Below are 13,858 nucleotides of genomic sequence, written 5' to 3' on the forward strand. Positions count from 1 at the left end.
CGCTCTCTGCCTGTTGATTATCTTACACTTAAATACTTAAATAAGGCCCCAGCGTTCACTTAAATCCTTCTCAGCACCGTGATTCTCATTTCTCAAGTATGTTCATCCGCTTTCTGCAAACCATGAGGTGAAAGAATGTCACCTTAACAGAAACTTGAGACACTAATAAGATTCTGTGATGCACTCCCCTTTCCAGACACTAGTTACCAATCTGTTTGAATGCAATGGGTGAAAGACTGTGCGTGTGTCCTGTCTCCCAAACATACATCTGTGCTTCGAAACTAGCCTTTTGCAGAAATGAAGTTAATTTTATTCACAAATGTAAAATGCATCAGGTTTCCGAGCCCGTGGGCTTCACCGCTGTTTTCCAACTGTTCACTGTGATAGTCTCGATTTTTCATAAACATTGTAGGAGTATGAAAACCAGATACCCATGCAAAATACAGAATTACTTTCTTCAAGGGTACCTGTTGGATCTTTTCCTTTTTACTATCTCCAGTTAGAAACTTTGTAAGAATCCCTTCATTTCTCCTACATCCATCATTTCATCCCTTAAAGTGCACGACAGGAACCTGACAACCTCAGTGTTTCACTATTACTATCTACACATGAACTCCTTGAATCTTCATCTCCTAAGCTGATAAATGAGGAAACTGACACTAACACTCTCTAAGGTCCTCCGTGATGCCTGAACACCACCCTCCGTGAACCTGCTTTAAGACACCAAGTCTCTTAGTGGCTTGTGGAAATCAACCTCATTACTTTATAATTCACTACGCAGGTGTGACTTTGAATTACGCTAATTTGAAGAATTACTATTTTTTTTTCCTCCCTGCACTGTGCACTCCATTTTTAAAGCAGGAGAGATACAGGACAAGCAAAGGAGCTGATAGTAGGAATTCAATTCTTACAACAAATTTTAGTTTATATTCCAGAGTCAAGATTCATTTAATTCAAGTTTCTACACAGTCCACATTCACAATACCACACAGTAAAAACTGCTATTCAGACTGATGAGTCAAAGATACTGGTAGGCAAAGAAAAGGTCAAATCATATTCGGTAGAAAGTGGCCTCGGTACCCAGTATATTTCACCGACCTGTACAAGACTCTGTTAAGTGTTCTCCAGCTTACCCACCTGTCTCTATTCCAACTGTCGCCACTCTGGTTCAGACCTTCATCACCTCACCCTGGGTTACTGCATCAACTCTGCCTCTCTGTTCTTCCCAGAAACTGCCTTGGTCAGTTTCAAGAACTGCTCGGGAACTCACACCAGCTCCCCGGTGCGGTAACTGCAAACTCCTCAGCTCTGCTCCCTCCTGCCCTGCTGGCAACAGTGTCTCACTGCTCCGGTCCACACAGTCCAACCTTCCACCCATTCCTGCTTCTGCACGCGGTGCTCTCCTCCCCAGGGAACGTCTCCCCTTCCTCACCCAAATCCTAATCAGCAACCAACACCCAACTCAAGTTACCTAGCTGTTGTGACTTTTTCTCCAAATTATTTAGTCCACGCTTACGTCTCTCATTCCAAGCTGAGCATTTATTCCTCATTTTATGTACTTTAGGTCTGTTCCTTCAACTAAAATAAAGTACAGACTCACTGAGATCACGGCAATATCTTACTTGATCGGTCTGCCCCACAATGTATAAAAGGTGTTCAATAAATACGGACTGGATGATGCCACACTCATTTTAGATGATGCACCAGTCGACAATCCTAGACATCTTCCTAAGAAGTGTGATTTCCAATAGGTCTATCTCTTCCTTCGTGTATGTTAGATATACTTGAAGAATTTTAGTAATGACTAAACAAACTTTTGTTCTGAAGTGCATTCAGCTTCTCAGTCTGAAGTATGTCGTTCCTACTTGTGGCTGGCTGCTGTCCACCCCGTTTTCCAATGAGCTGTACAGGAGACCTTATCTAAAGAGTTTAGATTCCACCTGTAGAAAGAAAGAGATCTGTCCCCCTGCTGAACTGGGACCAGGTAATTCCAGTTCTATGAAGAAACAAATTGAGGTGAATGTATTGTATGTATGGAAGAGGTTAAGACAGAACCCTGTAAAGGCAGAAACAGTGTGGCAGGTGTAAAGGAAAATCTACTGGGTTTTACGTCCTGATTATTCTTGTGACGATCTTCCCAGAATTTCCAGAGTCTCGCCCCCTAGCTTTTTCACTAATTAGGTATGGAACCCTGGGCCATCCCCAAGTTTTTTAGGGATGATTTTTTGGGTTTATATTTATGGCACTCTCGGAGACTCCACAATAATCCAGTTATGTACTTAACATAAATCAAGAAGTCTAATGGTGACACATTTGGACCCTCACAGAACTGCCTTTATGAAGTGTCATATTTACTCTAAAATTTTTTTGTTGAGGGTATTATCTGTCACTGTTGTACTTGTCATATAAAGTTGTTAAGGTCAGATAATCAGTGAAGATTCTAGAAATTCTAGTGGAGATTTTTTTTTTTTTTAAAGTAGCCAGATCTGGGAAAAGCCAAGATCCCTCCTTTTTGATTAAAAGGGGTTATTAGCTCCTTGTCTCTCCCTTTTGTAGTCTGGCTGCTGAGAAGCTCCAGGCTGTGTTGTTAGTTCAAGTGCCCACACTCCAGTCTTTTAAGGTCTCCACAGGGGTAGTCATTTCTTCCTTGGGTCTTTTATTTATTTTCCCCAATTACACTGAGCCTTGAGATTTCCTCACCTATAAAGCAAAGCACTAGCACTAAGGTTTCCTTAACTCTATGATTCTATCATTCTAAATTGTTTTAAGAAGGTCAGGATTATTTCCTATTTTTACCTGTATTTTCACAAACACAAATAAACATATATCTGCCATACTATTAGGTATCAGGGATATAAAAATACTTAAGACACAGTGTCTGCCTCAACGAGTTCAGGGTGGAGAGAGAGAGAAATGGAAACTCCTAGTCCCCACTTAGATGTAGCAGTGTAAAAAGAGAAAATTCCAGGGTCAGACCTGCACTGATTCCAGGAGAAGGTACTTTCTAGTTGGTGTCCTTGGGTGATTCACATAACAACCTTGCTGGGCATCACTTTCCGACTCTGGAAAATTAACACACCGTAACACCATAGGGTTATCTAATGATCAGATGAGCGAAAGCATACCGAGTGCCTAGAACGGGTCCTTGTGGGTACGCAACAAATTCTTTTTGTTGTTGCTGTTCCCTCCCTCTCCCTTCCCACTAATGGGTATAGGAAAATGCCAGAGCAACGAAAAAAGTGTGTTGGAGTGCACTCCAAGGCAATCTGATTAGGAGCGGTTCTCTACCCTGCTCTTCCAAAGGGAATGTGGCCTGTAAAGGGATGAGGGGGGGAACATCTCAGAGGAGTGAATGCTGCTATATATATATGTTAAGGGGGTTCCTGAGTTTTTGGGGTGGGGAGAAGAAGCGCCTAAGAGATCATGGACTTTTCAATTTAGGATTTAAAAAAAAAAATTATCAACAAGGTGCTGTCTTTCAAGTCGTTTTGTTTTGCTTCTGACAGACCCTGGCTTATTCCGCGCAGGATTAAAGCACACAGGCCTTGCAGCCCATAGCAGCCCCTGCCACTTCCGCCCACCCTGCATCTCGGACGCTGCCTGCTGGTTTTTCCTTGACCCCTCCGGCTTATTCTGAGCCTCCCAACCTACTTTCCAGAATCACCTCCCCGCTTTCATCTGTCAACATTTTCCTGAAACGCTCCTTCCATTTGAGGTCAGAGAACACAGGGAAGGACTTGAATGTGTTGTCCCCACCTAGATAACGAGAGGAGTCCCACGAGTGGAACCAGACTGTCTCCTGAGGGAGGGGCGGGTGTGAGCAGAGCAGGTCTACCCGGCCTCACTGTGTACCCGCAACACTCCCGTATCGACAGCACGGAAACTAAATGCCACCAGACCCAAAGAGACACGGTCACAATACAGCTACTCCTCCTCCTTCCCCAAAGGCTGGAAGACATAACCACATTTTGGGAACTAGCTGAGCATCAACAACGTTATGTCCTATATTGAGATGTCCTAGTTATTCTTCAGCAGTTGGTTATGCTATTTGTGGCACGTGGGGGCAGATGGTCACGGAGGGAAAATGAAGACACCTGAAAAGTAACTCTGCCAGCAGAGCTCGGGAGGCCTTTCATGTTATTTCCTTTTCCCGGTAGGTTTGAAAGCCAGAAAAATCCTGGTCATGGAATCTTTACGTATTTACAATGAGAAGCAAACGGTCAGTGACAGTCACAATTCACCAATCGCTGAAAAAAACTCACAGATATAATGGGAGACAATGCTCGACCCTCCAACCAATATATACTAAAAAAAGAAAAAAAAAAAAAGCGTCCTTACCGTACATTAGTGAACACTGTCAACCTACATTTCCTGTTTTTCACTTAATAAAAAATTTCTTAAGACGCTGCAATGCTCAAGTCACATGTGTCCTAGACTAGATAAAATATCCCAGGACTCTTCACCCCCTTGTTTTTCAGTTAACACCAGACAAAGTAGCGTGCTTCTTTCCTGCCGAAGCATAGCTCTGCTGTCGTTAAGTCTCTAAAAATAATTTATTGCTTTAAAAGTAAGAATAGGAATGTGGTTAGCCATTTACCGATGAGCACAGATTGAAAGATAAACTAATAGACGATGTAAATCCAGAACAGCAAGTAGAATCATATAACCAAAGAGGTATGCAGGGCAAGGGAATACGCCTATAGCCATATAACCTGGATCCTGCTATTAAAATCCTAACATCTTGCAAACATAGTTCTGGGTAAATACTATTAACTAGGATATTATGTCCTTGTTTAAGGACATATGAACGTGACATGTAACCTAGTAATGGAATCTGGCATGATTTTAAACAACCTGATTCCTTTTTTAAAAAACTAAAAAGATTTTTTTTTTTACTTCAAATATGATTTCCCCCCCATCAAATGAATCAGAAATTGGGCCGTGAGTTTTAGAATTAATTCATTAGCAACGTAGCGGTCAACAAAATTACAAACCCCATTTTCATCTGTCCCTGTAAATGTGCCCCATTGTTTTTAGGGGAGAATAAAAAGATTTCTAAATCTCTGCTGAACTACTGATGTGCGTAACAGGGGTTTCTTCTAATACACAAACAACAGCAGTGACCCTACGTGGAAAGAACTATAAGCAAAAAGTCACTGGCTCTCCTTTTTAGGTAAGCAGTACTTAAATTTAGTATTAGTGAGCTTCAAAGGTTAAAACTTAGAAAATGCCAGACACTTTGAAAGAGAGGCGAACTCAGCCAGGGGTCACATGCATGACAGCTGCTAATTGAAAAATGTTAAAAAGGGAAGGGGGGGCAGGCCAGGTGATCTGCTTACCCTTCTTTATTGCAACACTTGATTTTCACTAGAGAAAAAAATTTAAGTCTAAGACTCATATAACTCTGAAAAAAGACGCCTGAAATACATAAATCACCCCCAGGCTGACTGAGCACAGCTGACACCCTATCAAGGCTTCCTTGCAAAAACAGAGAAAGAAGACTGAATTTTAAAACAAAACTATATTCCTACAGTGAATTTTAACGAAGACGCCCAATGGTCACACCAGTTCAGTCTGTTTCTGTCATTACATTTACAAAATTAAAACACTCTTCATTACAATGCACACCATTTTTAGTCCTTGATTTATCCAAATTGTATTTAAGAATGCATCTTTTCTTGGGGCGCCTGGGTGGCGCAGTCGGTTAAGCGTCCGACTTCAGCCAGGTCACGATCTCGCGGTCCGGGAGTTCGAGCCCCGCGTCAGGCTCTGGGCTGATGGCTCAGAGCCTGGAGCCTGTTTCCGATTCTGTGTCTCCCTCTCTCTCTGCCCCTCCCCCGTTCATGCTCTGTCTCTCTCTGTCCCAAAAATAAATAAACGTTGAAAAAAAAAAAATTAAAAAAAAAAAAAAAGAATGCATCTTTTCTTAAACTGTCTTGTGTTTCCTTTTTTTTTTTTTAAAGAGTATTTTCAGAACTGAAAACTTTCTGGAAGGTAAGTCAGATCAGTGACAATTAAATATTGCGAAATACAGATCAGTTAATTTTGAAAAGCAAGGCGTATTTCTTTCAAATCTTGCAAATGGCATTATTTATTAGAAAAATTGTGGCATTAATTTCTTCACAAGGTACACATTTTTTTATGCCTCTACAAATATTGCATTGAGACTCCTTAAAAAGGTATGTATACAATGTTTACATTCAATTCTGAATGATTAAAAATTTTATGATTAATGCTAATACTTTATTGACATGACATAGGAAAGTAATAATCCATAGCTAGATCTCAAGCTGAATTTATGACATCATTTTGATTGTGCACATTAGCTGCAATTACCTGCACCACTCATTCTGAGCCACTAGATGGTGTAAAAAATAAATTAAAATGGTAAAATTTCATTCTATAGCCACAAAACCTAATATAACTCTGAGAAACATGAAACACATTTCTAGACCTACAACAATGCTGGTGATTTCTATGCTAAGTGTACTTTTAAAAAAATCTCTCTCTCCACCTGGATCTAGAAACAAGTCCTTCTGAGGAATTCTTCATCATATATATATAACAATATATAGATCTACCTTAATCTAGAAACAAGTCCTTTTGAGCAATTTTTCACTCTCTTCTAAGAGCCTGAGTTCTGAATTTACAGTAGTCTTTTTTAAAAATTTTTTTCTACATTTTACTTATTTTTGAGAGAGAGAGAGAGAGAGAGAGAGAGAAACAGAGTACAAGTGGGGGAGAGGCAGAGAGAGAGGGAGACACGGAATCCGAAGCAGGCTCCAGGCTCCGAGCTGTCAACACAGAGCCCGACGTGGGGCTCAAACTCACGAACTGTGAGATCATGACCTGAGCTGAAGTCAGACGCTCAACCGACTGAGCCACCCAGGCGCCCCTGAATTTACAGTAGTCTTAAACATTCAAATTGCTGTCATTCCCATGAAAATGAATTTATGATATTGCTTTATGGTCTGTTTTGGCCAAAGTTTTGGTAAAAACTGGAAGACCAAGCCAATAAAAAATTATTAGAGTCTCCAAAGATTCCTCTTTGAAACTGTTCCCCCCAAATCGCTAAGTGCAAGTCTTCACAAACATATACTGACTCCCAAAGCAATTTGAAAACCAATAGCCAAGATGTCCACTAACGGCCCCAAATTTGTCCAAATTCCATCCAGGGAGAGCTAAGTGTCCTTTCTTTTCACCCTCACCAAGATTTACCTGGTTGATTCTACCAGCTCCACAGTGGGATAAATACTGGCATTAAATCATTCCGCCAATAGCGATAATGCACTGGCGAACAATGTCTAGCCTCTTTCCAAAACCAACATGAGCTCTAGGAGGCCTCTCGTGAAATCATGCTGCCCATGGAACTTCACGCCTTGTGAAGGGCTGAGAGAGGAATTATTTTTGGTAGGCACATGCCCAAATAATAGCCTTTAGAAATTTTAGATGGCGGTATACTCTTCCTTTGAGCCGGACCACCACTAATCTTAGCTCTATGACCAGGCTTCACACATAAAATTACAATCTCCACAAAACAGGTTTGGGAGAACAGAAAGTGCCTTCCCTGGGATCCCAGAAGTGTGACATACACCTATGACGCTACCTTTACTTTCATAATAACAGAAAGTAATTTTCGGAGGCAATGGGAATGCTACTCGTTTGACAGCCTGCCCCGGAGGTCGCTACTCTGAGGTTTTCAGCCACAAAGACAGCATGAGTCATAAAGAAGGCTTTAAGGGCAGACCCATATGGCTTTTAGAAGTTTCGCATTTTACCATAATAATATAATGACTCCATGCCGTTTATCCCTATAATTTGGAATTCCAAGTAGAAGCCAATCAACCTTTTATTTTATACGCAACTGCAGCTCAGCTGGTGAAAGAAACTGCGAGCTAAGTACGTTTGGGGAATAATTCCAAGAGACTTTCTTGAACTGAAATGAATCACTTCGGTTTCTATGTTAAGTAATTAACTAAAAAAAAAAAAACTGTTATCTTAATTCAGAACAATGAAATGCTCAATAATCTTGTAATGCTTCATCCAAGAGTTGGTTATCTATAGCTTCTAAGAACTAAACCTGTATTTCTTTAAAACACAAAAAACAGGGGCGCCTGGGTGGCGCAGTCGGTTGAGCGTCCGACTTCAGCCAGGTCATGATCTCGCGGTCCGTGAGTTCGAGCCCCGCGTCGGGCTCTGGGCTGATGGCTCAGAGCCTGGAGCCTGTTTCCGATTCTGTGTCTCCCTCTCTCTCTGCCCCTCCCCCGTTCATGCTCTGTCTCTCTCTGTCCCAAAAATAAATAAACGTTGAAAAAAAAAATTAAAAAAAAATAAAACACAAAAAACAAACATACTAAGGAACAGAGGACGAAGAAAGATGAGAAGTCTTAGCTTTGGGCACCTCAACTAGCAATGATCATGGCTGCTTATATTTACTTGTTACATATTTTCCCCCAATGACCTACAAGTGCTTCTGTAGTATTCCTTTTGGATTCCTGGTGCTTAGCACAGGCCCTCGCACATTGTGGATGCTTTACGACAGTTTCAAATTACACACGAGGGAGGAAAGAAGGAAAGAAGATGCACGAGAGAAAAGTAGACAGCCTTGGTCTGGGAGTCAAGGCGCCTGGTTAAGTCCTGGTTCTGGCCCCTTCTCGACCCAAGTTCCCTTATCTGTAAAACCAAGAATAAGTGGATGATCATCATGCAGATTCCTCATTCAAATGTTCTATGATTTCCTAGGTTATGATTTTATCCACCAGCCATCTTTTGTTACATTCAATAAACGACCTTATTTCCAAATCTCTTCTGTATCTAGCAAGCCATATTATCTTTCGGGAAAGTACAAAATATTTCTCTAATCAAGAAACCACATTAAACTTCTAGACTTATGATTTATAGAACATCTCCCTACTTACATTTAGCTAGTTTTCATACATCATTTGTTTCTAGAATAGCTTCATAAAGTAGACTGAGCAAGTTTTTTAATCCCTATATTACAGCAGGGAAAGTTAAATATTAAAATTAAGGCAGCTCACACACGTCACCACTATAAGAAACATGACTTTTAGATCTAAGGACAGAAAGATTTTGAGTCATCCAGTATCTTAAGAGGCAGAGACACTGATTTGAGTCATCCAGTATCTTAAGAGGCAGAGAGAGAGACAGAGAGAGAGAAAGAGATTTTATATATATGTGTGTGTGTGTATATATATAGAGAGAGAGAGAGAAAGAGAGAGAGAGAGAGAGAGAGAGAGAGAGAGAGAGAGGTGAGTTCATAGCAACAGACTCTGTCATTACGTTTACAAATACAACTATGTTAAATTGTTAAAAATTACCTAAACCTATCTGAATAGAAAAAACATCGCTTTTAAATTGTCGGAACACCAATGTATTTACATAAAGATGAAAAACTCCTACTATAAACAGTGTTTCCAGTAGTGAATGGCAGACAAAATCAGAATAAGCACACAGAAGAATAAAAAGGAAGAGGAAAGAAAAACATAATAAATAACCTAATACCTCACAATGTTAACTTTCACATAAGTATATTGTTTCTGGAGAAGGCAGGGTGTGGATGTGAGCCAAAGGCTGAAGTGATAGGTAAACACACTGCTAAGTTGAATCCTGTTATCTGATTGTGTTTAAAATTTGATTATATTTCACTTGACAAAATAATTAATTATTGTGAACTCCCAATTGTTAACAAGGACCTAGAGGAATTCCAATTGGCATTTTTCCCCAGTGTTGTAAACCCAGATGCAGAAGAATCTAGCTTTGTATTCACCCTTTACGGTTGTCAGCTGGGGTGTCTCCTTACCTTGCTAAGAATGTAAATCACATCACCACGTTTAAATGACAACTCATCAGAAAGAGCTCCTGTGCAGTCCCACAAACCCTGGTAAAAATTAGCATAATCGGTGCTTTTATCTCCTACGAAGAAGAGAGAGAAAACATGAGTTAGAGCTTTCATGTAACGGGTCCTTGCTTAAACGTGAACCAATAGAGGCTAAAGGGCCTCTCACCACCAAAACAATCTAAAAAAATTCCGTCCTGATTCAAAGAACATTTGATTACCCTTACATACAAATCCCACTTCTTCTAATTATATCATTATGAGACCTTCTTTAAAAAAAGATCTCATTTTGAACGTCTCTTTTCTCTCTCCCCCTTTCTTGTTTTATCCAAAGCCTGTGATTGCCATGTGCTCTCATCAAGCCAGCACCTAAAAGTTCCTTCCCATTTATTTTTTACAATGGACCTAAACCCACTTGCAACATGTTTTGAAGGCGAATCAGCCATACCACATGATGAGCAAGTATCCATGACACGTGATAAACACACTGTGAAACAACCACCTTACAGAATTTCCAAAAATTACAAAAGAATAAAAAAAGAGAGAGAGAGAGAAAGGGAGGGAGGGAGAGAAAATTTTGGGACACTTCATAAACAATAATAAAGAATAATAAAGGAGTCAGTAGGGCATAGAAATAACTCAAACTCGGCAACAATTTTTTTTTTAAAAATTCTAAAATCTACAGCTGGTTAGAGGAAGAGGGTAAAGTGGAAATAACACAGAGGGTAATTCCAGCTCTTATCTTTGGGGACTTTTGTACCGAAAGCCTCTCACAAAAGTTATTTCTAACATATTTTAGCAACTTTGAAATTGCCAAAGCTGAAGCTGCATTTTTCAAGATTTCTGTCAGCCCTAGTTTAGGACATTACGCTCTGAATAAACATGCAACATACACTGCAGTTACCAGCTCATCCTTCTAACGGCATAAGCACAATGGATGTGATGTGCTCAAACTGCCATACAGACCATTAACTGATTGATTATTTAGCGCTCTCCGCTCTGTAATACCACAATAAACCGGGTAATAAATGCTTTGTCACTTATACAATGTGGGTCTCTTGAAACACAGCACAGAGTTAAATACACTGGATGCTTTTGTTACACTGAGAACTGTTTCCTGTTTTTAATTTCATGATAATTGAGTTTTGATGAGTTAACGCAAAAAGAATGCAAGCGATATCAATAAGATGTCCGTGTATTCACTAACCAGGCAGAACGTATACGTGTTGACAACTTCCATCATTGGAATGTCAGCTCTGAATTCTGAGGGGATAGCTGTGGGGACGCATGCTGCGTCAGGCCTGTCATCCTAGTTTTGTTATATGGCTCTCAAACAGCAGGCTTCTTGGCAATTCCAACACAACTCCTCACGTGAGCGGGTCTTCTGGGTATTCGTCTTACATCGCGTGGTTTGTGATTTACACAAAGTGCTAAGTTTGTTAGAAGTCTTCAAACTTCTAATATCCGAAACGTTTTTTTCGAGCCAAAGAGAAAATCTGAGGAGCGTGGAGTGTGACAATTTAGGAAGATGATACTTCTCGATTAAGCTTGAAGAAAATAAACAGTGGCTAGAATATGCCACCTTGCAAAATCCTATTCAAGTTTTTCTCCTGTTTTCTAAAAATTCCAGGGGGCGGGGGGGGGGGGGGGGGGGTGGAGGGGGGGGAGACATTACGGGGGGAGGTGTGAAAGGAAGGAGGGAGGAAGGGAGGGGAACAGAGAGAGACAGACTCCGTACTGACCTCTCCACTCCAGCATTTGAGCACTCGTCACCAACACCAGCAGGCATGTATACAAGCCCGGGGATCCAACCAAGAACTAACAATGCTCGTGGCTACCCTTCATTACATTTCCCCCCACAAAGCAATTTATTAAGTAAATTCCATGAATGGACACTAGAGGGCACTCCGGCTGGACAGATCACTCCAAACATTGTCAATTTTTTCTTTTAGAAAGAATTACTTAATAATAAAGTGACTGATTTCCTTTAAAAACCACTTATTTAGACAAATAGAGATTTGGAAGTTGAGACATTCTAGTCCGATTAAATCAACTGCTAAATGGGTCAAATGTTGCGCCCCAAGCAGTCCGTCAGTGTCAGTTTAAAAGTCAAGGAATTAGAGCAAAGAGAGGATGACATCATTTCACATGCAAGGCCCTCCCCCACAGTCGCCGGCCAGGAGGTAAGAGGATGTAAATAGCTGGCTTCCCCGGCCCAGGCTCCTGTGTGTTCCCAATGTTGCTCAGCCTGAGGCTTGATCCAAAAAGGTTAAAGAAACAAAACTTGGGCTAAAACGAGGGAAGTTTTGGCTGAGCTCGAGCGTCCCAGCGCGTCCCCAGCTGCCCAGCCTGCTGCCGGCTCCTCCTTTTTCAGATATTCTCACGACGGTTTTTCATTCAATAGATTTTCAAGAGGTGGGGGAAGAAAGAAGGCAAAGAAAAGTATATGGTGATTTCTAACACATAATCCTTATCACTTTGGGGTCTCTCTTCCCCTCGATGCGCTTGGTGAAACTCCCATTAACACTAATGGGAGTTACAGGAGCACATGAGGGGAAGGGAGACCCCCACCGTGTGCAAGATGCATTTCTCCCTAGATGTGCATCATGAGCATTTCATTAAATCTCACTGCTGTAAAGAGGCAACAGAGCTAGCTACTTGGCAATACTGGGAAAAAGATGCATTTTCTACTGTGTTTTCGATAATCTTGATGATGATGTTACCCAAAGACCAACCTCATTTCTGTGTCCCATATGTGAGCTCTGTTAAAGAATAATAAGTTGTTTATGTCACATGGCTATACACACATACAATTTACTATTCTATCTGTTTCAGAATGCAATAGTAGGTATAAAGCAGAAGAACCACAACTAACGAGAAGGCCTGGTGATAAAAATTTATTAGCCTTAGTCTCCTCAGGAAAGTAACGTTAAAATTCTTGGTATGAATTTTATTTAAAAAAAATTTTTTTTTAATGTTTTATTTATTTTTGAGAGACAGAAACAGAGACAGAGTGCGAGTAGGGGAGGGGCAGAGAGAGAGGGAGACACAGAATCCGAAGCAGGCTCCAGGCTTTGAGCTGTCAGCACAGAGCCTGACACGGGGCTCGAACCCGTGAACTGTGAGATCATGACCTGAGCCAAAGTCGGGCACTCAATCAACTGAGCCACCCAGGTGCCCCGGTATGAATTTCAGATATAAAAATTAGGAATTGCTTTATTCCTTTGAGAGCAGTGAGCTTCTCTGGTTTACTTTTCACTATTTTAAGTTTTGAAATTTTAAGTATGGCTAACCATCCTCAAAAAATTACGCACGGGTCTAGCCTCAGAAGCACAGTGAGTTCACAAGAGTTAGCATTGTTCACCTATACACCGAAAAATAATCCGTGTAAAATACGTTTTTAAAAAACAAAAATGTAATGCCACAGATCATCCCACATTCTGAATACAAGTAAGTCTCTTTAGTTGTTATCACTGCATGGATTAATCTTCCCGCATCATGATCTATGTTTTCAAAATGACAAAAAACCTCACCTCATTATGTTTCCTGTCCTGAGAGGCATGAATGGTTAAAAAGAGAAGGTAAAGACAGAAAAAACAACCATTCTAAATTAGCCAGCCTCTGAAGGATTCAAACAATATACTTGTTCTTGCTTTTTCCAACATTCAAAAACAGATCATTGGGCAATAACAGAATCATTAGGAAAAATAGGCTAAACATTGGAGATACTTACAAGAACAAAAAAGGATTTTAAAAATACGATGGCAGTGGCTGAAACATACAATATGTAAGATAATGAAAAATCTCTTCTTGAGCAGTCATTTAAAAACGATTTCAGAAAGATAAGCAAATTCTACAGTGTTCAAAAAAATCAGGGGCGCCTGTTGGTTAAGCCTCCGACTTCGGCTCAGGTCATGATTGCGTCATTCGTGAGTTCGAGCCCCGCTTCGGGCTCTGTGCTGACAGCTCGGAGCCTGGAGCCTGCTTCTGATTCTGTGTCTC

The 13,858-nt window shown here is 40.7% G+C and overlaps 1 protein-coding gene across 2 annotated transcripts in view; it reads right to left on the reverse strand.

Annotated features, from left to right (window-relative positions):
- SKAP2 (src kinase associated phosphoprotein 2) overlaps positions 1-13,858 on the reverse strand; it is a 184,856-nt gene that overhangs the window by 6,758 nt on the left and 164,240 nt on the right. For both annotated transcript variants that reach the window (XM_030308134.2, XM_030308135.1), the window contains exon 11: positions 9,821-9,933. In XM_030308134.2, the coding sequence (XP_030163994.1) occupies positions 9,821-9,933 (113 nt within the window). The remainder of the gene's footprint in view (positions 1-9,820; positions 9,934-13,858) is intronic.

This window comes from Lynx canadensis, chromosome A2 (assembly GCF_007474595.2).
Source record: "Lynx canadensis isolate LIC74 chromosome A2, mLynCan4.pri.v2, whole genome shotgun sequence".
NCBI classification, from domain to species: Eukaryota; Metazoa; Chordata; class Mammalia; order Carnivora; family Felidae; genus Lynx; species Lynx canadensis.